Source organism: Oreochromis aureus, linkage group 13 (genome assembly GCF_013358895.1).
Source record: "Oreochromis aureus strain Israel breed Guangdong linkage group 13, ZZ_aureus, whole genome shotgun sequence".
In the NCBI taxonomy this organism is placed as follows: domain Eukaryota; kingdom Metazoa; phylum Chordata; class Actinopteri; order Cichliformes; family Cichlidae; genus Oreochromis; species Oreochromis aureus.
Genome location: NC_052954.1, coordinates 16,956,814 through 16,980,954, shown reverse-complemented (window position 1 = coordinate 16,980,954; position 24,141 = coordinate 16,956,814). Strand labels below are relative to the sequence as shown.

At 37.8% G+C, this 24,141-nt stretch overlaps 1 protein-coding gene across 1 annotated transcript; it reads right to left on the bottom strand.

Annotated features, from left to right (window-relative positions):
* Positions 1–379: 379 nt before the first annotated feature.
* abcc2 (ATP-binding cassette, sub-family C (CFTR/MRP), member 2) lies at positions 380–22,646 on the bottom strand. Its single transcript, XM_031739034.2, has 32 exons — positions 22,121–22,646; positions 20,652–20,828; positions 19,230–19,370; positions 19,012–19,149; positions 18,706–18,828; positions 18,245–18,300; positions 17,905–18,160; positions 17,565–17,752; positions 16,495–16,672; positions 15,772–16,026; positions 13,844–13,909; positions 13,554–13,691; positions 13,324–13,470; positions 13,160–13,244; positions 12,975–13,041; positions 12,650–12,776; positions 11,846–12,022; positions 11,350–11,517; positions 10,941–11,124; positions 10,569–10,704; positions 10,324–10,426; positions 9,068–9,287; positions 5,910–6,064; positions 4,884–5,039; positions 4,602–4,801; positions 4,359–4,485; positions 4,141–4,242; positions 3,007–3,150; positions 1,853–2,011; positions 1,597–1,763; positions 1,147–1,341; positions 380–719 (listed from the first exon to the last, which is right to left on the bottom strand). The coding sequence occupies exons 1-32, from the start codon at positions 22,163–22,165 to the stop codon at positions 590–592; spliced, it is 4,710 nt and encodes a 1,569-aa protein (XP_031594894.2). The 5' UTR covers positions 22,166–22,646; the 3' UTR covers positions 380–589.
* Between the last annotated feature and the right edge of the window lie 1,495 nt (positions 22,647–24,141).

Below are 24,141 nucleotides of genomic sequence, written 5' to 3'. Positions count from 1 at the left end.
TATTCATAGGCAGAGGAAAGTTAGTGCGTAGGGAGTGAAGATAAGAGTGGTTCAGGTGTATGCGTGTTTATTGTGAGATTCAGAAGGATTCAGCCTCTCTTCTTGTTAGGGAGCGTCAGATAAGAGTGTCCAGCTCTTCCTCTTCCTGGCAGGAGTGAAATAATAACAGCTTTTTCAGCTGTGAGAAAGAATTTATAAAACAGTCCTGTAGTGGACAACAGTCTAAGTCATCAAAAGGTCAACATACAGTATTCTATCATATGCAAACTTATATCATTAAAAGCTTATACTGACTACTAAGTACAATTTTCCATTGACATAAACTGATAACATTGTGTCAAAAAATTGTTTTTTTTTAATTAAAACCAGTTAAGAATGATTTCAGAAAGAAATTTTATTTTTCACACATAAAATGCGTTACATTTACAATATGTTTTCCCTATGTTGTTCCCTATAAATACAATATATATGTCAGTGTTTCTTTACATAAAAGTAAAATCCAGTCTTCACAATGTAACCTACAAATAAAACACATGCACAAAAAAATTGTGACCCTAAATCTTCCCTAAAAAAACAGTATAAGTAGAGATTATAAATTTGTGTTGCTTTCTAGTGTTATCCCAGCATCCTTTGCCATGGCGTAGAAATGACCTTCTTTTTCAAGCAGGTTGCTCGGCGAATCAAATTCCACTATTTTTCCAGCATCAAGCACCATTACCCTGTTGGAAAGACAGACAGGATTTAATAGTAGCCCACTGAGAAATAAAATAGATCGATTTCCCGATTCAAATCGAATTTAATTTGAATAATGCGATATTGATTCATTAAATCCTGAAATCTGTTTTTAAATATAAATGTATTTTCCAGAAACTCCAGGTTAAAGCTCACCAAACTATTTCAACAACTGCCATACAGCTGAACAGCAAACAATTAAAGAGCAAAGGGATTCCACAAAAAGGTGTACATGTTGTCGGGTGCTGAAAGACGATATTTTATAGATTCTGAAACTACAGATTTTGTCACTTTGACCAAAATTCACTGAGCCAGCAGCAAAAGAAGACCAAATTTATGCTTCATGTTAGAAAAACATTGTCATGAATTCCAAAAATGTCATCCAAAAATGTTAAGGGAAAAGCTATAACTCACCTAGAGCTGTCCATGATACTGTGCAGGCGGTGGGCGATGGTAAGGACTGTGCAGTCTGAGAACTCTTTGCGGATGGTGTTCTGAATCAGGTTGTCTGTCTCCAGGTCAACAGCTGCCGTGGCTTCATCCAGAATTAGGATACGTGACTTTCTCAGGAGTGCTCGAGCCAGACACAGCAGCTGCCTCTGCCCAACACTGGGAAGATCGTATTAAAGCATTGATATCTTAAGAGAGTTTATGCACAAAGCACACAAGGAGCTCATGTGTATATGAAAGTTTATGCATGTATGGTTTTTGAAAATTGCATTAGGTTTAGACTAATGAAGTGTGGAAAAGGTATACATCTAACGATGTTTGCAGTTTATGTGCCAACATTCACTAGGTTTGAGTTTGAAGTCATCATCATTTTCAAATGACCACAGAGGCTGTATTGTTAATTTTATTACCCACCTGAGGTTTTCTCCCCCCTCTGCCACTTCATGCTGTAATCCTTCCTGCAGTCCTGATACATAGCTCTTTAGATGAGAGAGCTCCAGCACTCTCCAAATCTCCTCATCGCTGAACTTGTCAAATGGATCCAGATTCATCCTCAGTGACCCCGAAAACAAAACGGGATCCTGTGCACATGGGATTAAAAATGTCAGTGTATTTTTTAATAATATACTTAATTCTTTGACAAGGTTATTGTCTATATTGATGTGTATACCTGTGGTATAATCGTGAGTCTGTTTCTCAGGTCATGCAGGCCTATTTTAGAGATATCTACATCATCAATGCGGATGCAACCTTCAGCAGCTTCAATAATTCTAAACAGGCAGTTGGTAAGACTTGATTTCCCAGCTCCTGTGCGACCAACAATACCGATCTGAATGCAGTGAGAGAAAACACATAAGATCAAAATAACAGCTGGCGCATATTTGAAAAAAGTTTTCATAAACTGTTGTCACAACAGGTTAAGAAAAGGCATTAAACAGTGCAGTCACAAACATTTATACTCAGTCTGTACTCAGTGTGTAAAAGATTTTATTTAGCAATTTAAGTAATGTCATGTTAAAACAAAAAAATGCAGCTGGTATTTTATGGATGGTATAATTAATTCTGCTGACTGTTGATAAGTCCACAACATAAGATGCTATATCTTGTTCTTTTATATGTTGTTGCAATACAGACTGTCTTTTCTAATGTGTACTTGACTTCACTGTATTCAGGGTGTTCACATTATGTTCACTTCACATTATCAGTGTGTCATTTGACATTTTATCTTAAAGATAGGCTAGTTACACATTTGGATATCACAGTTGTTTATAGTATAGAGTGATGTACAACTAAAGACACAAGCTGACAGTTTACATTATTTTTTACTGTTTGTTTAAAATTAATTATTGTCATCACTGTTTGCTCTGTGGCTTTTTTTTCTTGAGTAAATAATTAATAGACTGGACTGTAAAACATCAAAAAACTAAAGTACAGAATGTCAGTGCTTTACAGGTGAAAGTTACATCAAAATACAAATTAATCTTTTTCTAAAATCAACTACAGTAAACTTAAAGTCTACCATCTGTAAGGTACACTTGAGAAATCGCTATTATTTTTAAAGGCTAGTGAAAGAGAAAAAAACAAAGCAACCTCTATCCAACAAACAACATTTTTTACAGTATTTGAATCTGTATCTTGTGTGAAAAACACATTAGATATTGTTGTTTATATCTTGATCTATTTGATAAGAGGTTATTCTGTAAATCATTAACATATTAATAAATCCTGCATGAACTTTATACATGCATGCTCCCTCTCTTTTGCTTTGTCTCTCTTTCAGATATGCACGCACACACACACACACACACACACACACACACGCACCTTCTCAGTGCTGTCGATGTCACAAGTGATTCCATGCAGCACTAAATCCAATTCAGGTCTGTAACGCACTTTGTAGTTCTCAAATTGCACTCTTCCTGCCTCTGGCCACTGCTGTGGGGGCCGAGTGTCAGTTACCCAGTCAGCCTGTAACAACAAACACAAACAGAATAAATGAGTAATAATGGAGACGTTATCAAGACTAGCTAAGATAACCACTGGAATATGTCTTTTCTTTAATTGAAGCACTCACATATACATACAAAGATATTATAGTAATATCAAAACCTACATAAACATGCATTAAGCAACAAAATTGCAACATTATACTTGAATTTGAATTGCCACGTATTTAAACACTTGTAACCTGTTATTGTAATGTACATAACAAAGTCATAATAAAACAAATGTTGCCAATACAAACAAAGTCAAATTTCTAACATCGTTTTTTAAAATAAAAAGGCATGTTATACAAGTCTGACCTATTAAAAGATTGACATTATTTGACCTTGAAGAGGAGATCAGAGTTCCAAAGTAACTTGATATCTAGAGTCCCCATTCTTCATTCCCTATATACCTAAATGTTGTCAGTACAATCAGTGGCAGTAGCTGTGGTGTTTATATGGTAGTATTATATGTTGACCATATACACCAAAGATTCTAAGACTTTTTGTCCATTTTCAACCAATAAATCATTAAGTTGTCCTTGAAGACCTTGGTGGCGCTAACCAAATTTGAGTGGATTGTTAACATGATCCCACTATAAACTCAAACAACAAAGTTTAATCAAAATTCAGTCAATACTTTCCAGCTGTTGTGTTTACAGACAGAACGGCAAGCATGTAAATGCTACCAAAACACATAACCTCTTTGGCGGAGGTAACAATGTGTCACTATTCAAGATCAGCAGCTAAAGCCCAGTGTACATGTGCGATATTGTACTAAAATGTATTATTATCATTATTATTATTATTATTATTATTATTATTATTGTTGTTGTTATGTTTTTATCCCTGTTGCATTGTGGGGCTTACAATGAACTAACAGCCTGAAGGAATCTTGAAATTCATGCCTTATTAAGATAACAGTAGAGTTTGATCTAATAAAAAGAATTGTCATTAAAAAACTTCTACATACCTCATTCTCAAGCTCAGTATATTCACTCACTCTCTCCACAGCTACAATATTGGTCTCCAGCTCTGAGGTCATCCTAACCAACCAGTTGAGGGTCTGGGTTACCTGCAGAACAGTGTAGAATAGACGTCAGTGTTTACATTATTCCTGGATTTTAGTATTACCACATACATAAACAGTGATGAAATAATGATAAAAGTATGAGTGTTTTAGTGACTCACATTAAGGGCATATGATATAGACAAGCCAACCAGGCCACTGTCAATAGAATCTCTGGAAATGACAGCAAACAGAGCAGAAAAAAACACCACCAGGTTTCCAACAAACTCCAGACGTATGGCCAGCCATCTGTTGAGTAAACAAACCCCAAAAGCATGCACAAAGAGAAATGTTAGGGTCAGTTTTATGAGCAATTTACATCACATGCTAATCTGTTTTTGCAGGTACACTGTTCAATATCTGACCTGTTAGACACGATCCACGGGTAAACGCTTTTGAGGTTTTCGTCTATAGTTACTTCATTGTGTTTAAGAAACCTTTCTTGATGCCTGTAGGCTCTTATCACTGACAGGCCGGACACCGTCTCACCAAAGTGAGAGTATATCGGTGAGCGAGACACCGAGTCCAGTCGGCGCAGCTGTCTTGAAGTGGCGACATAAAAGCGCTAGGTGTAGAGAGAAAAAAAACAAAATCAATTTCCAATTCTTAGTTAGTTAGGCAAATCTTCTTTGCCTTGTTCGGCTTACCTGTACGAAGAAGTAGATCACTGCCAAAGGAATGATGACTATGGCAAAGAAAGGAGTTGCCAGGCAGATGACAAATAGCGTCCCCAGTACACCCAGAAAACAGAGGAGCCAGGAGCGGAAGGAATTAGGAATAGCTTCATCTATGGTAAAAATGTCCTTTAGGACAATAGTTGGAAAGTTAGTATTTATAAAAACACAAGTCAAGTACATTTTATCAATAAAGTGCATGTAAAAAGATCAAAAGTAATTTTAAAAACGGTGAGATTATAAGTGTAAATAAAAGGAAAAAAGTGTTAAATAACACAACAAAACACAATACCTGCTGAAATTAGGAACTTGGTGCAAATGTCAATAAAAGGAGGTGTTTTTTTGTGTGTGTGTTTTTTTTAATGGTTTATCCACCAACTTTTTTGTGTACTTTGAAATTTGAGGCAAAATTGGTATATAAATATATATCAAAAGCTAATTTAATTTTTGGTGAATTTAGCTCTTAGTATGCAGTGGGTGAGCTATCTCTGTTGATAAATAGAATATAGTAAGATCAAACTGGTTCTAGAGCTAGATGAAATCCTAAAAGCAAAGGTTTCGTAAAAGAGTTTAGAATAAGTATAAGGTGATCATAGCGGGTGGGTAAAACAAGATAAGAACACAAAACCTTTGGTTTTTGTTAGATGGGTTAGATATAAACCCTGTTATATAAACTGAACTATGACTTATGACACTACTTTCAAGCTACTCAGTATACATTAAAATAATCTAATCCTGATTTTTTTGTACTCTAGTTTCTACTAACACCTGTACCAATTCCAGACAGACCAGGGTACATTTGTCTATACTTGAGGAGGCATTTGAGAAGGACTGTATGCAAAAGTTTAAGCAGAACTGGGGAACATTCCACTTCCACTATTAATTTTGAAAAATGGAATTAAAAAATAATTGCATCTTGTACTTGTAAACATAAAAGCCACAGGATGAGAAAATAATGGAATGATTAAAAAGTGAAAAAAGGTGAAATACAAACGCTACCTTTGCAAAGCGGTTGACCACTCTTCCAATAGGTGTAGTGTCAAAGAAAACCATGGGAACTTGCAGGATGTTGTTAAGCAGTTTTGAATGCAGGATACGAGATGCATCGACAGAAGCATTTGCTAGGAGCAGTGTGCCGAGGAACACAAAGAGACCTGCAGTAAAAGTAGGAGGGTTTCTAAATTATTCTATACTCTTCACAAAGACAAATCCACTTGAATGGAACATTAAACATAAGACTCAGGTGTGCTTTTTATGCCATTTGCAACAATTACTTGTGCAAATTCTAACTGTCTAATGTTAACTGGATTGGACCAAGTTTGAAAAATCAGAAATTCCTAATGACAAAGTTTAGCTTGTAAAAAAGGGACAAATAAAATGACGAGGTACAAAATTTCAATGTACACCTGAGTCTGTCTGTCTTATGCAGAGACAGTTACCTTTGTACATCTTAAAACTATTAACATGATCCACTAATTACTGCTGAGGAAAGTGCTGAAAATATACCCCTGCCTTTAATATTTCAGAGAATAATTACTGTAGCTGTGTTCTCTTTTATTCTGAAGAAAAAAAACACACACTCACAGACACCCACTCTAAACCCTCTTTACACTAATTACCTGTTAGCTAAATACTTAGAGTTCCTAAAATTAGGCACCACGTTAGCACCAGCATTATTCTGAAATGTTGAATAGGGCTACATCATTGTATCTTTTTCATTATGCTTTATCCATCACTGAAATCTAAATGAGATACTTTATGGTTTAAGTACTTGAAGAACTGCAAGCCTTCAAGTCCTACTACAATTTGCAAATATTATGCACATCACTGAATAATATTTTAAGTCCAGAATGTGCCAATAACTGTCTGCTGGAAAAACCCAAGTATATCAAGCATATGGTAAGCATAAGACTCTGTTATTGAGAAACAGAGTCAATTTAAATCATTATAAAACATGTTGCACATTGACTGGACTCCATGTTCCTTTATTATTTTAATATCCAGTCAAACAGAAAGAAAATCTTTAAGCAGTATAAAAAGAATACTGTTAAAGGACAAATAAAGAAAGAACAAGAACATGCTGTGTTACGTGCTGTCCCCTTGTGTTTGCTTCCATTTTTCTTCTCTCCTCCTCTGTGCTCCTCTCTCACCTTTTTCACTTATCTACTCCTTCTTTCTCAGATGTGTCCGCCCCTGAGCTTCTATTTAAAGGAGGATAGAAAAGGCTCTTGCTGTCCTTCACTCAGCCCAACCAGCTCTTTAGCATCTTTCCCAACCCATCTTTCCCAGTTTTTTACACCATGAGTAGTTTAGCGAAGGAAATTCCAAGTCTCTTGCCCCATTGTGTTGCTTCCACATCTTTGTTTCTTTCGGCCAGGCCTCCCGACCATTAGTTTATTTTATTTTCTGTTTAAATAACACAGCTGTTAGAGAGAAATTGAATCTCGGGTGTGGCATGCTCTTTATGTATCGCAGTTACTGAGATAAGTTGAAGCCTTTATATGAGTTAGATTATTAAATGAGAAAATGAACAGACATACGGTCTGTATAGCTCGCTTAATAAAATATCATATAGCTGCAAGAAGCCATTGGGGATCAAGAAATTAAGCTGGGGACAGTTGTCATGGCAACTTGATCTGATCATAGCATGGCTGTAGGAAAAAACAGTCTTTGATAGGGGCAACAAGACCACAGGATTTAAAATTGAATACCAAATGACTCATAGCTTTAATACCCCGACTATGATCTGATTGCCTCATTATTACATTACTGAAAGCTTTGCATTGTTATGGACAGATTGCTCAATAGAATAAAATCCATAGACTGATGATAAGGTCACTGACACGGATTTTTAAGAATTAAGAGAATCAAATATAACGAAATTCACAGGAAGTCATTTGGCTCAGAAGTTACATGTTATACGTTGGACTGATGGGAAGGCTTAAGTGCTAGAGGTGAAGATTTAATACAAATCTCTTGATTTGCTTAAATAAATCCAAATATGATAAAGAAAGAGTAGAAATTATTATGACTGTCTATGCATGTGTTAGGATCCTTTAAGTTTGATGGTTTGGGCTTTGATTTTTATTTTGGTTTTGTGAAATGTTTTATGTTCTAGTCCTGTGGTATTCTGTCTTTTGAGTTTAAGTGTACTTCCCTTGAGCTCCCAAGTTTTGTTATTTATATTCTTAGTCCTTAGTTCTGTAACTGTCTTAGTCTCCTCTTCTGTCCTTGTTCAAAGGTTTTTGTCAAGGTCATAGTGTATATCTGTTTATGTTCTCCATTTGTAATATTTTGCTATCCTCTTCCTCTTCTGTGGTCCTTATCACGTCTCCCTTTCTCTCTCTGTGCTCTGTCTTTGTGGTTGTTCTGTTGGTTGTCCCAGGTGAGTCTTTCAGTCATGTCTTTGCGTTCTGTTACTCTGTTTCTGTGTCAAGTCTGGGTCTCTGTCTTTGAGTTTGTTATATTTTGTGTCTTATTTTAATGGTCCCTTGTCTCTTTTGCATTATGTTCAGTTTTGCTTTCTGTCTTTCGTCACTTAGATTCCTCCCAGCCCTGACTCCCTCCTGTGTACTTATTGTCTGAGTCTCCCTCTGGTAAGACCAGTAAGTGTTGGATTCCCGTTTAGCTTGTGCTTTGGTAGTTTTGTATTTTGCTCCCTGAGCTCCCGGTAATAAAGCTGTTCAGAGATTAGTCCTGTCTCTGTATCTGCAATTTGGGTCAGCTCTCTGCCAGCCACACACTGACACATGACAGCATGGGCCCCAAAAACTCTGATTGCTGTAAGTCTGTAAAGCTCTGCTATATCTAAATGACTCTGTACAAAAACAAATCTGCATCAGGACAAAAATTATGTCAATGCAGTCAAAGTGTTTTTGTCATTTTACCCCAAAGTTTATGTCTGAAGTTGTCTTTTTAAGATATCCCTGACAAATCATTAAAATGTACTCATTTATACCCATCTAGTCCTTAAACATGACCTCCTGGTTAAAACTATAGTACATATAAAAATGTTTAGGTTGATATAAACCATGATAATAATGATTGGATCCCACATTTTACTGTGGGGAATTTTCCTGTATCCAAGACATACAGTTCCTTAAAGTTAACTTGCATGAAAATATTCGCAAATAGGAAAGGAACGACTGTTCAGTTACCCTGAGCCACTCCAAGAGCTCCGAACACTCCCACTCTTGTGTCCCTCTTCCAGGAAGGGTATGTCGTGTTGTAGTACTCCACAGAATCACCGGTCCAGTCACTCAGCCACAGATTTTGACCGACGAAAGCACCGGTCTGGATGAAGTAAATCACAAAAACTATGGCAGAATATCCCCAGCCCATGGCTCGCAGGTACTGCAGGAACACTGCAAGCTTCACCTGGAAATCAGCGGGAGACGGCACTCAGGAAACAGGCTATCATTTGTTGTAATCATGTGCTTCTTTCTTATCACCCCAGCAGGTCCCTGAGGTCTTGTGACCAGGGGTTGCTGGTTGTCCCGCATACAAGGTTAAAAACAAAAGGTGACAGAGCGTTTGTATCAGTGGCTCCCAGACTCTGGAACTCGCTCCCTTTGAGTTTGAGATCTGTGGACTGTGAGATTATTCTGTTATCATATGTTACCTTATATATGTAATCAAAGTAGTTGAATTATGATACTGCTGTAGATCATATTATACCCCTTAATATAGAGTGTGTGATCAGTATGTAGTTTTAGTTTGCATTATACTTCTGACTTAAAAGAGTGTGGAAATCATTAGATCTATTGGATTGACCTGTATTATTCGACACTGTTGAATGCGTTACACTGTTTCTTGACATTTCATACTGCTGAATCATGGAGAGAATGTTGTGTGCAGAAGACCTTGTGCCGATAATAGAAGAGAAAAGACCACATTCCATACCCCCACCTTTACAGAGAGCAGAAAGACAGGGAGCCGAGGTCATAACTTAGGCGCCGTAAGAGAGAAAAACATGTGAATGTTTAGGCTTTTATGACTAGGTGGGGGCCACTAGGGGCTATAAAGGCTGAGTAACCCGTCACCATTTTGAGACTTGCTGTGACCCTCTGCAGGCAGGTCTCCCCATCATGATGGTTCTTATGCTCTTAAGTGTTGAATTGTATGGAAATAAAATATTGTTGATTGAGCATTTATACACCGAGTATTGTCCTTCCTTCAGCCCAAAGATTAAAAGAACTGGGAGATTTTAACAGGACTCAGTCATGTCTTTTAAAAAGCAGTTAAAAACCTATCTGTTTAAACTCGCTTTTGGTTAATTTTGTTTTGTTTTGGATTTTAATGTCTGTTTTCTGCCTCTGTAAAGCACTTTGTGATTTTTATGTTGAAAGGTGCTATATAAATAAAATTTTACTTACTTACTTACTTACTTATTTGTACAAAAACATTATGTTACCTGTCCTGTTTCCATAGTTTCCTTCTCTATAAGCTTCTGGCCTTTCTGTGGTTCATCAGCATTTTCAGATTTTTTTACAGAAGTATTTCTTCTTAATCTGACACTAAAAAAGGTGAGAAAAAATGATTTGGTAAAGCATGATTAAATGATCAGATATTGTCCCTATATGCTGCACATACTGACAAATACGCTACTTGAGACAAGCTGTTTCCCTGGTTTCACTTATAACTTTAACAAGCTCGAACCTGCCATTGCGCTGGCTGCGGCGGATGCTGTTTTCTCGCTTCAGTGTAAGAGAAACAGTGTCCTCCAAAGCACTGTCAGGTTGGGCATCGTCTCCATCTGGGATGAGCTCAAAGTCTTCTGTGTCCTGGCCCTCACCTAAATTAACAATATACATGGGTTTTACATATATGGCAGTAATTTATGGCACTTGGGTTAAATGTGTGAACAACATCAAAACAAACTTTTTGTCATCGTAAGAGATGGCAAAACAAAATTTAATTCTTTCATATTTGTGATGTATAATTTTAGCATAGGTTTTGGTTGTGCAACTAAGAAAACATATAATGTGTGTAGATTATATTGCTAATATACTAAGAAAAGGTTGTAATCACCTGTTTCTGAATTTCTCTGATTGCTCTGCTCGGTGGCATATGTGTCGAGAAACTTAGAAAAAGCTCCTCCACTGGCACGAAGGTTTTTATAGGATCCAATTTCAGAAATGACTCCATTCTCCAAAACCACTATTTCATCCACGTAAGGCAGGAAGCTTATGCCATGAGTCACCAGGATACGAGTCTGTATGGTCAGAGATTGCATTGCAGATAATTTCCAAAAGGTCCATTTATGAATTTTAAAAAAAAGTTTTGTTTATAATTGTTATAAACATTAATGTTCTGATATTTGTCACCAATGCTAAAAATATACCTTTGTCAACACCATAAATTATACCACCATCAAATAATAGCTATTTTAATGTGAAATATTTAAAGTTGATCACAAAACGAGCAGTCAAGCACAAACCTTGTTTTTAAGTATTCCACTGGGTCCAATAACTTTTTCAAAGAGATGCTTTCCTACATGAGAGTCCACAGCAGACAAAGGGTCATCTAATAGATAAATATCAGCCTGACTGTAGGTCGCTCTGGCTAAGCTCACACGTTGCTTTTGACCCCCTGAGAGATTGATACCCTGAAAAGAGAAGAAAGGAGCAGAAGAGAGAAGAACAGCAGAGACAAAAATAGGTTAAAAGAACCACACAGAGCTTATTTTTAATGGAAAGAACCTTTTCCTTCAGCACCAGAACAACATTTCAATATAGCATTAACCCTGTAATGTCAAGTGTATCATATTTGATACATGATTTTTTCAGACATCTACATTGTAAATATAATTTTTTTCCCTTCTAAAAATATGACCAACAAATATTTTACATACAATAAAAACCATACACACAATCTCTATAAAGATAAAAATGTTTGTGTAACCAAAACCCTGAACCATTCAAAGTGTAACTCACTTTCTCTCCAATCTCAGTGAGGTCTCCTCCAGGCAGCAGCTCAAGGTCAGGGGCAAGAGCACAGGCCTGTATTACTTCTTTGAACCTCTTTTCCTCATGAGGAGATCCAAACAAGATATTATCCCTCAAAGTGGCATTTTGAATCCAGGCTTGCTGTGGCACAAAAGCAAGAGAGCCCTGGAAAGAAATACAGTGAAACTCAATTGCTGACGTCTAACCACACTGTTATCTTACCATAGAAAATTTGGCATTCATACTGTTTTTCATCCAGAACAAATGTTACACTTGCTAGGAGGAAAAAATATCTGAACTAAAGATACTTGTGCAAGAAAAAAAAGACATACAAGAAACTGGGATTACATTTCTCAACCTTTTAAAGATTTAAAAACATCCCCAGAACTAATGGGTTCAGAACAAATTTTCCAAAGTTTCCTTGAAATCTTAAGGTCTGTACATTTTAATAATTTATGTTTTGCTTTTTTAAATATCTTTGCTCTCTTTAATAGTTTAAAAACTTTAAAAGTTTTTTGCTGTTGATTGTATTCTGTTTCTTGTTGACTATACTGACCAGGTACATCAATTCCATACTTTTACTCATCAAATAAGCCCAGAAAATCATTGAATCAAGAATGATTCAATGATTTTGGTTTTGTGAAATGTTAATTTCAGGCTCTTCATTTGATACACTAAAGAAAATCAATTTCAGTATTGCTCCACTCATGCTTTGTTCTGAATTTTGTATTTTACATATTTTTTTTGTTTGTTTTGTTTTTTTTATTGATAGAAACGGAAAAAAGGCATTACCTGAATGTTGATAAAACCTTTGGTACTGTACATCTCTCCAAGGAGGGCTGACATAAGAGACGATTTTCCTGACCCAACAGCTCCCACTACAGCAACCAACTGACCAGGCTTAATGTCCAAATTCACACTGGACACACATAATAAATATGGTCATTACTGTAAAAACAGTAGGAAAAATACAACCCTGTTTTGTAAATGCTTGGAACACAGTGTACCTTAGCCTTAGCCTTAGTTTGAATTTAGCCAGACAGGAAAAACTTAGCCAATGCTAACAAAACACCTGAAGAGGTTAAATAGTAACTTTTGTTGAACAACACAGACATACTTCTTCAGGAGAGGGTTTGCATCTTTTTCCCAAGCAAAGGAACCATCACATACACTCACAGCAGTGTCTAAAAAATGAACACAGACCAAGACAGAGCTTAACAGATGATCTGCACATGTAAGAAACTGTGACTAAGCTTCAGTCTTCAGCTGTAGAACAAGTGCAAATTCTAATGGTGAACATACTGAAACTGGGGTCTTGGCGCACAATGTCACTGTCGATGTCTTCCCCTGCCAGAAACTTCTCCAGACGCTTCTTAGACACTGCTGTCTGCAAATTCAAAGAACAGGTTAAGTGTGATTTTATCACAGGCTTGATACATGTGTGTGATCTAGGTCTGTTCACTCACTTGCACAATGGAAGCAATGAGCATGGGCAGCATGGCAAGAGGAAATCGTAGGATGTTGAAGAGAGAGATGGAAGTAAAAGCTTTCTCGGCAGTTAACACATTATCCTTGCTCACACTAACAAATACTGCAAACGTGGCCAGAGAAACCTGCAAGTACAGACAGTTTAGGAAAAAAGGTTGTTTACCATTTGATTCTAGTCTCTACAATGACATCCCTTCACAGAACTCACCAGAGCTGGAGCAGAGCTGAAGATAAAGGTAGAGACGGATGTCAGGTAGGCAAACTTCTTCATGACTTTTAGTTCTTCCCCTCTAATGTCTTCCACCTGCTTCTGGAAGGATGGCTCCCAAGCATACAGCTTCAGAATCTGGTGAGAGACAAAAGAAAAAGGTCTTATGTGTTTCTGTATTTTTGATTTTGTGGTTCAAATTACTGCTTGCAGTTTCATGAAGCATCAAAGCCTTACATGTAAGGAAGGCATCTACATACACCATGAATACACTGAACAATAGAGCTCACCTTGACCCCATTTAGAAGTTCATTCATGATTTTCATTCTCTTATCTTTAAACTTCATGTTCTCTATCTGAAAAGAGACACAATGTAGCTCATGTAAAACAGGGAACACAGAAAATTAACAAAAATACTTTGTACTATAAATGTCAGAACACAGTTAAATCAAATAATTTGAACAGCAATTTTCCAACATTTTTTTAAATGTTGCCTGTACTGCATATACACCAAAAGACTGAAGATATCAATAATGCAGACTTTCAACTTTAATTAAGAAAATTAAACATTAAGTGTTTGGAAATTAAAGCCATTGTTATTTATTGTAATTTAAAGTAAACAAAATTTCAAATATAAGGATTTTTTTTTAAATAAATCGACAATCATTTTTTTAGTCCATGGATGCTGAAGTGTATAACCCATGGACATCACCAAATGCTTTATTTCCTCCCTTGAGATTGTCTGCCAGGCCTTTCCTGCAGCCATCTTTACTTTTTTATTGTTTGTGAGTCTGTCTGCCTTCATCTTTGTCTTCAGTAGGTGAAAGCATGCTCTATAGGGGTGACAGCAGGTGACTAACTCGGCCACTGAAGAATAACCCATTACTTTGTCTTTAGAAATTGTTAAGTTGCTTTGGGTCATTATCCATTCGCACTGAACCGGTGTCAGTCAGTCAGTTTTGCAGCATTTCTTTGAATCTGAGCAGACAGCATAGCCCTGTATACCTAACAGTTCATCCTGCTACTTTCATGACCAGTCACATCATCAATTAACACATCAATAAACAGTAGCAACCCAGTCCCACTGGTAGCTATACATGCCGTTGCCATTGTCTCCATCATGTTTAGCAGATTTCTGTTTCTCTACTTCCTCATTTGATTTGCCATTTTTTGTAAACCCTCTTAACAGTAGACTCTGACAATCATACACATACCTCCATCAGAATGTTCTTGACTTGGTTAGTTTATTGAAGCTTTTTTTTCTACCCAAGGAAAAACAAATGAAGCTTATATGGAAGATTATTAAGGAACATTTTTAGTCACACGTCTGTCTGCTTCCCAGGTGTTTGGTGGCTAATCAAAGCTTTACATCACTTCCACTTTCTCACACTGTCCAGCTCATTGCTGACATCACTGGTCTAGTCCAATCATCTTTCAACACCTCTATTACTTAGGTTCCACCCAAGCCTCCATCTTCATCTCTACCACCAGCTTCTAGACCCCGGTGGGTCCTGCCATAATTCGTATTACCACTGGGTTTCCATTCTTCTGTGACTGACTAATTGCTGAATAGCTTAATGGAATCCTATAATGTTCAGTTTCTTCTAATGAACTCTGCTTATTGAAGGATCATTTTGATACTGCTATGCTTACTCTGGGCCTCTGAAAATGGGGACTGAAAAAAAGGCTTTAATTCCTGAACAGTTCATGCAGAAACTTTGTTAACACTCTTGACTTAAACCTGAAAGTCTGCTGTTCAATAAATGGTAAAATGGTCTGTATTTGTATAGCACTTTACTTAGTCCCTATGGACCCCAAAGCGCTTTACACTACATACAGTCATCCACCCATTCACACACATTCACACACTGGTGATGGCAAGCTACATTGTAGCCACAGCCACCCTGGGGCGCACTGACAGAGGCGAGGCTGCCGGACACTGGCGCCACTGGGCCCTCTGACCACCACCAGTAGGCAACGGGTGAAGTGTCTTGCCCAAGGACACAACGATCGAGACTGTCGGAGCCGGGGCTCGAACCGGCAACCATCCGATTACAAGACGAACTGCCAACTCTTGAGCCACGATCGCCCCAATAACATCTCAATTGTGGATTTAAAGTCCACTGTGGTGGGGTACAGAGGTAAAACTACAAAAATGTGTGTCATTGCTCAGAAACCTATTGAATGTACACACAAAGGATTTGGCAGCTCTGCTAACCTGGATTTTTCTGGCCTTGGTTGCCAAAAATCCATTGATTGGAACCAATAACACCATCACTCCCAGTCCTGCCAACACAGAAGGTCCTAACTCCAGCCACAGGAAAACAATGGATATGATGATCTGCAGAGGGCAGGACCACAGCAGGTGGATAAAGTTGGTCACATCATTGAAGCGCTGGGCATCTGCTGACATCAGGTTCACCGTTTCCCCTACTGTTGATTCCTTACGAGTGTCATTGGACACCACTAATGCCTTAGAAAAGGGATAAAAAAGGCATATCAGCCAAAAAGTGGGTTGTACATGAAGTTTTTGGCATGTGTTAGAATTTTCTTCAATTCCGGGTATACAAGAATTGCAAGACAGTGTAATAAAACCAAAAATCCATATTTTAATTGCGTCAATAATTCGTCACAATTAGGGTGAGGGTTATTGCCAATAATGATATTTGAACTCATAGAGATTATTAATCAGATCATTAGTAAGAGTATTACTGTCAGAGCAGGGAGATTTATCCTGTAAGTGACAAGTATGTAGTCATGTGCTCATAAAAGTGATTTGTAACTGAAGCATTTGACAATTTACTTAAGCAGAAAAAAATGACTAGTAATTTATGACTTCTGATATGTTACAGTAATTTATATTACGTAGCATTCGATTTTTTTCACACTAAAGTCAAACAAAGGTCATTCTGTCACTCCCGTTTTGTTTTTTGTTTTTTACCTTTTTGTACACAGCAGCCATAAGTGCAGTGCGAACCTTCATTCCCAACACAAAGCAGCGCTGGAAATACTGCTGCAGGGTCAGAGACTGTAGCAGAGCCACTACCATCAGCAACACTGCATACAAATAGCCCTCCCAGACATGTCTGGATTTGTCCTGAGTGAAGGAGACCATCAATCTAGGGGAAAAAAGATAACTTATAAATATAGCATCTCAACACTTGCTACTATATTTCCTTCACTTATTTCCTGCTTCCATTTTAACACTTATTTAGCAATTTTCTCTTTTCATTCAGGCACTCCTGTTATCAGTTGTTTAAACAGATCAATGAATAGTGAATAGTTAACCCAAAGGCTTTGACAATGTTGATTTTAAAAAACCTTCAATGACAGCTAAATGGATTTATTAAATGTTTACATGGGCTGTTAGGTGTAGGCTGTGTGCAGACAGGAATCGTGGACCCAAAAGTGCAGACACTCGGAGGCACAAAGTAAACTCAAAAACAGCTTTAATGCTGAACTAAAAAAGGTACCAGAACTGAGACTTCAAATATAAACTCAGGCAAGCAGACAAAACACACAGCATAATAAACGGTAAATCGCGACACGGACACAGAGAAACACAGGGCTTAAATACACAGAGGGAGCAATCAGGGAATGGGTAACAGGAGGGAAACACAGGTGGGGCAAATCAGGCCTAACGAGACAAGGGGAAGCGAAACCAGATACATTGACATCAGACAAGGACCTTCAAAATAAAACAGGAAACATGACACAGACTGAACTAAAGACAGACTCACACGCACGCACTGCAACAGAGGGAACAGAGACGTAGGGCAGACATAGACACTGGCTGGACACGGGGATATAACAACTAAGGATAACACAGAGATATAACCCATAAGAAAGAACTCTAACAAAGAAACCAAAGACTAGAAAAGATAAATAATATAATAAACTCAAACCTCTGGGTCAAGGACCCAGGCATCCTAACATGGGCAACACAAGCAACGCTGTTCATATGTGTTTCTGTACTTTTGATTCTGTAATATTTTGCAATACTTTACTCACTTAAGGAGCTGAGGACTGACAAAGGTTAACACATCTTGCACAAGTTTGAAGAAGGCAGATTCAATCAGAATCCATTTAAAGGTCTTGTAAAGGGTGGGAATCAGCCATGAATTGGGATAGTTCTCTTCCTCCTTCTTTTTGTCCTTTTTCTTTTTCTTCTTTTCATCTTCCTTCTTCCCCCTTTCCTCCTAAAAGAACAGATCGTTCAAGCACAGTTGATGAGATTTATTCAGAAAAAAACATAGTGATGTTGATTAGTGGTGTTAGTAAAAATCCGTTTGGAGTGTAGCTCAATATAGTGTACATGTGTGTGGAAGTGTTTTTGTTTGAATGCTCTCACCATCATTAGTACATCCTGACTGACTCCTTTCCCCAGACCACTGGAAAGGCCATTTTGCTGTGGGTCTTCCTGGGCACTGTCTCTGGTTTTAGCTGATTTCTTTTTCATCTTGTTCTGGAAGCGGACCCTAGCTGCATCCAACTCAGGCTTCATGAAATGCTGGAAACGCTCATTGATGAAAGCAGTGCTATCACTCTCATTCAGATCCCACATGTCCTCCTGAACCAGAGGTTGTTTGAAGCCTTTTAAAACCATACTGTAAAAACAATGAGAACTTTGAAGACACGGAGTACATATGTAGATGATGTTAAGATTCCTACTATACTGACTTTAATGTTACCTGTTTAACCAGTTGAATGTGATTCTGCTCAAAAATGGTGCACCTGCTTCAGGATTCTGTGGATAAAAACAAGGTGCAATATATCATATTTAACCTCCTAGGACCTGGCTTCCACATATGTGCACATCACATTTTGGGTTGTCTAGACCAAAATACTAAATTTTGCTCTACAAGGGCCTGATATCCACTTACGAGGACATTATACTGCTACTGTTCTATCGAAATTTAAAGCAAATGTCCTCTTAAGTGGATCTCATTTTTCTCAGAAACAAAAATCAAGTAAAAAAAAAATCTGGTAATTCTTTGTTTTTACATTCATCAGGTCCCAATCAGCCTAAATAGCAAAGAAAAACTGAAAATGCATGCCATGAAAGAGTTCGGGTCTTAGGACGTTAATCTATGCTTATGAACTTAACCCTCTGAAAACAAACAATTAAAAATTAATAACAAATAAAGGGTACCTTTTTTATAAAGTCTTTAGCTTCTGGGGGGATATCAGCCACAGTAGAAAGAACTAGTGCAATCAGTTCAAGCCCAAAAGAAATGTAGAAAAGGCTGAAACGTGGGACATCAGGGACCTCGCCCTAAATACCAAAAATGAGAGAAAGAAAAACTTTAAAGGGTCCTGAAGAAAACTGAAAATGGTGTGTTATGCAACATATGGAGAGTTAAAAGTCAATCATATCAAGTTATTGCACCATGTCTTAGTAAATCTACTATTTGTCTTCTACTTTAATTCCAACTTGGTCACATGTCTTCATTCATACCAGTCTGAGAGCCTCTCGTAGGAGGGTCTGGAAAGGAAAGATGTCACACACTACAAGGAGTAACCAGAAGAGGAAAAGAGATGCAGAATCTATTGCTCCTTCACGTCGTAATCCTTCATGGCAGAGCAGGACAAGGATCTAACAAAGAAGACACATCACAACATAAAAACATATCCTTTCGAATTTAAATATTTAAATATAAAGGTTGCTCTGTTTACCCATGTGACTGCAAATAAAACCGGATTTGCGTAGTATACACCAGCATTTTTTGAAGATTGGTCACTGTTTGGACCAAAATCTTCTCCTAGTGTGACTCCCAGGTGTGCTATGGCCGTCAGGAACAACAGAGACACCACAAGCTGAAGGAAGAAAACACAGACCGGACAGGAGAATAAATCATATTATTCCATTAAAAATGTCTTTTCATAGATTTTAACCAGTACTGTGTTTTTATGTTTTCATGGGAAAACAAACTGAGTTCTTCCCTTCAAAGTTTTGGAGAACTGATAACAGATGCCTGCCTTTATGCTGAAAATACAGAGTGCAGGAATGACACATCTCTTTGGCTACGTTCACACTGCAGGTCTTAATGCTCAATTCCGATTTTTTGATCAAATCCGATTTTTTTGTCTGCTTGTTCACACTACACATAAAATGCGACATCAAACGCTCTCCAGTGTGAACGCTCAAAGCGGCCCGCATGCGCAAAAGAAGATGTCACACACAATTCGCTCTGTTTAGACCCAGAGCAAACAATATTGTTTGACTGACTGCCCTTAATATAAAGACTTCGGACTTTATGTTTCCAGATTTTTGCTTTAAGTTATTTTGTTATTTACATAATAATGTAAATAACCTAATAATGATCCTTTTTGCTGTTTTAGAGGAGCAGTGCTTCAAAGGATAGTTGCAGATTTCTGTCAGAATCTGCAGAAAATACAGTAAAAATAAAATGTTCACATTTCTCCAACGTTGTCTTCCCAACAGTTTCACCGGATGGTAGGAAATCGTTCGCGATGTCCTATCGGGCGCTTCTCCGGCGCTGATAATTGGCGTCTGTCTTGTGTCAGTGACGTAAAAAACGGATTTAATGCGACTTGACCGTTCACACAGCAGTCGCTTTCTAAAACATCGGATACGTGTCGGTTCAGTACCACATATGAAAGTGACCCAGATCGGTTTGAAAATATCGGATTTGTGCCGTTCACACTGTCATACCAAGATCGGATATGGGTCGCATAGGGGCGAAAAATCGGATTTGATGCGCTTTCGCCTGCAGTGTGAACGTAGCCTTTGTTCTTCTGGTGTGAATCTCTTGGCCTTTCCATGCCAGAACAGCACATACACAGTATATGCATTTATAATAAACTCACAGACCTAATTGGAGAATTTCCCCTGGACGTGTTTGTACAAAAAGATGTACAAACTTTAACTGCTGAACCTTATCTTACATTTACCTTCTGAAAAAAAGCATTTAAAATGTGGACAGAAAAGACCATTTTTTTTCCATGTTAAGGTCCAGAATGCAGATGTGTGGTGTGAACACGAAAAACATTTGAAACCAAAAAACAGGCAGCTGGGTTATAAAATTAAGCATTTGTGTTTTTGATGGGATGTCTTAATCAGAGAGTATTTCTTACCTGTTTGCAGATGTAAAGCTTGGACAGGTGCTTTGTGTTTACTTTTGGCCTTCTAAAGAGAGCCACCAGGTGCCACGGGACAAAGAGCCACAGGAAGCCCAGAGGTATCCAGACAAGAACTGTCTGTTCCACACATACTGGGAGGTCTGGGTCTGGTCGTTCCAGATATGAAGCATTCTGAAGGGCACATACAAACAAACACACATGCATAACAAAATCCTGCTGCCCTTCTAAGGCAAATCTCATCAATCTCCTACCAATATTATACCACAGGGACAGACTCAGAAATGTAATCAACAGCGATTAAATCCTAAGTCCCTGCTAACTGCTTGGTGCAGATGTGTAATGTGCACTTCTGGACTAGAGAGTGATGGAAGGAGCTGAATAATGAGGACTGTAATGTGTCACGAGAACAAAAGACTCTGAGAGTGTAGGCGTTTCAAAGTTTTCTAAAAGCATGACTTAGCTTTTCAAGTGGTCCTCCGTCAACCAGTTATTAGGAGAAGCCAAGTTCCCTTTCACAGTCTTAATACCAGCTCTAAGAGCTACCAGCTCTGGTTTAACTATCGTCAGACCAAACATTTCAAACTTGAAGTATAACATGGAAGCTTATGTGAAAAAAGCAGCAATCCTTACCATCTGAAAAGCTCGGACAAGAAAAAATGGAACATTTTGTGTTTTCTTTTTGAAGGTGGCTAATAGCGATACATAATAACTCTTTTAATGGCTAATGTATTACTGTATTAACGAACTTGTCTTTTGAAGCAAACATCATGTGACTGAACAGACACATATCTGAATGTACTTTAACAAGTGTTTTTATTTAAGAATCTATAATAACACAGAATTAAAGCTGTGGCTCAGTCACAGGTTACGTCATGTCCTAGTGATTACTGGCCTGTCACATATTTACTATGTGTAAAGCAAAGGAAATGCTGATGCTGCTTATGATAAAATTCTGTATAAAACTTAATCATTTCTTTTTCTGTATTCTTGGAAAATCCCCTTCATGCGTCCTATGAAAAATAGGAAGCATGACCTTCTATAATGATAATAATGAACAGCTGTTCATTATTGTGTAATCTTTCTGACAAAGTCTTCAATGTATGCTGCCTTTTAATCTGTCTCAAATGGGTTAGATTTTCTCTCTTGTCATACAGTAGCATAGAAAGAAACACAGAAAGGACTCCAAACATCTGGCTACACTATGACATCAGCAGGTTTCTGGCATGATGTTTTAAGATATTATTGTGTCTATCTTTTGCAATTCTCAACTTATTTTCCAGACAATTTACTTTGTAGGTTACTAAACATATGTGTTTGCATCAGCTTATTGAGTGTTTTTTAATCTCAAGAGGCTAAAAACACTGGAGGCCAAAGTAAATCAATTTACCTAAATTCTTCAAGTTTTCTTCAATTCTTCAAAGTTACTTTTTTACTTCTTAGTTATTTCTGTTTGTTAAACTCACCCAAAAAATGGACCCACAGTACTCCTCCAGAGCTGCCGCACACATGCTTTACAGTGATGGCTTCAGTCGACCTAAGCTGACTGGAAAACCCGACTCCTCTCACCCTCTGCTCCGCTACTGCCGCGTTTGACTCAAATACTGCTGCTTTCTCCTCTGTCCGCCCACACTCCACTGACAATTACAGGATGTGGCTGTGAAGGACTTTGATCCATGAGGCTTTTAAGCTGAAAGAAAAAGTTGCCTGTTCCCTCTGCAGAGAAAAGACAGTTATAGTAGATTGGTGTAAAGAATAGAAGAAGAACTGATAGTCGTGTCCCGAATGCTGATTTCTTTCTTTTTAGGCAGACGTTCTTTAGTTGGATAACAGTGTCTTCAAAAAGTCTACTACAGCTCTCCTAATGAGCCAGTGAGAACATCCAACAGATTTAGCAAAGTCATTGAGCATCGAGCTTTGCACCAGCACAAAGACACTCCTCCACACTCACGTGTCTGAAGTTCAACATTTCGTGCAGATGGGTTTCTCACAAAAGAGAAAGTCTTGCATAAGTCTTACCATGCAGTTTTTGCAGTGTTGGGGGACAGCCCACCAAACGGCATGTGTTTCAGGAAAGGGAGGGAGTGGTCTCATTAGACCCCTTTTCCTGTTATGTTTCCACTTCTCCTCAGCACGTCTTCAGTCTCTTCTGAACCGAGACTCGTTTGTGGAACAAAAGTCAGATTCAATCGGATCAAAAGCAATTTGATTAGATTTGGGTAGTCATGCATTTGAATGAGGCTGCTGAAGGTTGAAGCTGCTGAACTGTAAACAAGCTGCAGGCTGTCAAACTGCTAACTAGTGGAGCTGTTTCTTTCTCGTTTGCAGTATTTGTGTCCCATTCTGATCAGGGTGCATGCTCCAAAACCAAAGAGCAATGTAAGATTGACGATAGATTAACTTTCATTGTCTGTGCTCTGCAGAACTTCTACTAAAAGTTGAGAGCGTTTAGTAAAAGTTTGTGCTTCTGTCAGTTGTGTTGATGGACTACTTTTGTAGGAGAGAATTTATTCTAGGCACCAGAGACTCAATCACCCATAAAATGAAAAGAATCATCACTGCTAATAAGAGTGAGTCTGTCTACATAGGAGGGAAAAAAATGCAACTGCTTAAGATTAAGAAGAATCAATAGGAGGTTTTGACAAATCAATAGAAGTTATGTGTTATGCAAACCTCAGACACTTCCCAAGAAAGCAAGAGAAAACACAAAATCACTTTTGAACTTCACCTCTGTACATACTCCTAACCATGCTCGCAACTAATGGCAGACCAATAAACAACTTGGTAAACAAGATTATCAGTGAATTTTTCAATGGAGATTTCCTAAATTGCAGTTGCAGTTAAATGAAGAATCAGCATGACACAGGGAAAGCACGTTAAGCAGGGAGGTTATTAAAGTGCGTGACAACACACAAGTGTGTGTGAGTCTTTAACTGACTGCCATGGTCCTAAAACTGGTTAATTATTAAAATGTCTGGTAACATCACATGACTCATTGGGTGTAAAGCATCAAGGACAGCTATGTTACACGTGAAAACAACTCATGTACGTCGTTATCCAGTGTTTATCCAATTACAGGACTTGATTTTAAGATATCTGTACAAAGGGTAGGACACTCACAGCAGGAAAAAAAAGATACAGCTTTTTCAGAGAAATGGTAAAGCTGAGTGTAACAGTTTTTAAATATGATAAAAGTAAAACCCGGAGATGGAGATGAATATTTGAATAAACAAACTCTTCTCTGACTTCAAAACTTTTCTGGTTCCACTTATATATGTACATATATACACACATATGATTGTTTTATCTGTCATCAAAACTCAGAATAGCTTTCCTTTATACTGACACTTAAACTATTACCAAAAATGTATTTTAATATGAATAAACACTCGGTACTGCCCTTATAATAGAGGATAGAACGTTTTGTTCACTTGTCAAAAACTTTATCTTTTTATTTTTTGTCTCTGACCAGACGCCAGCAGCTGAT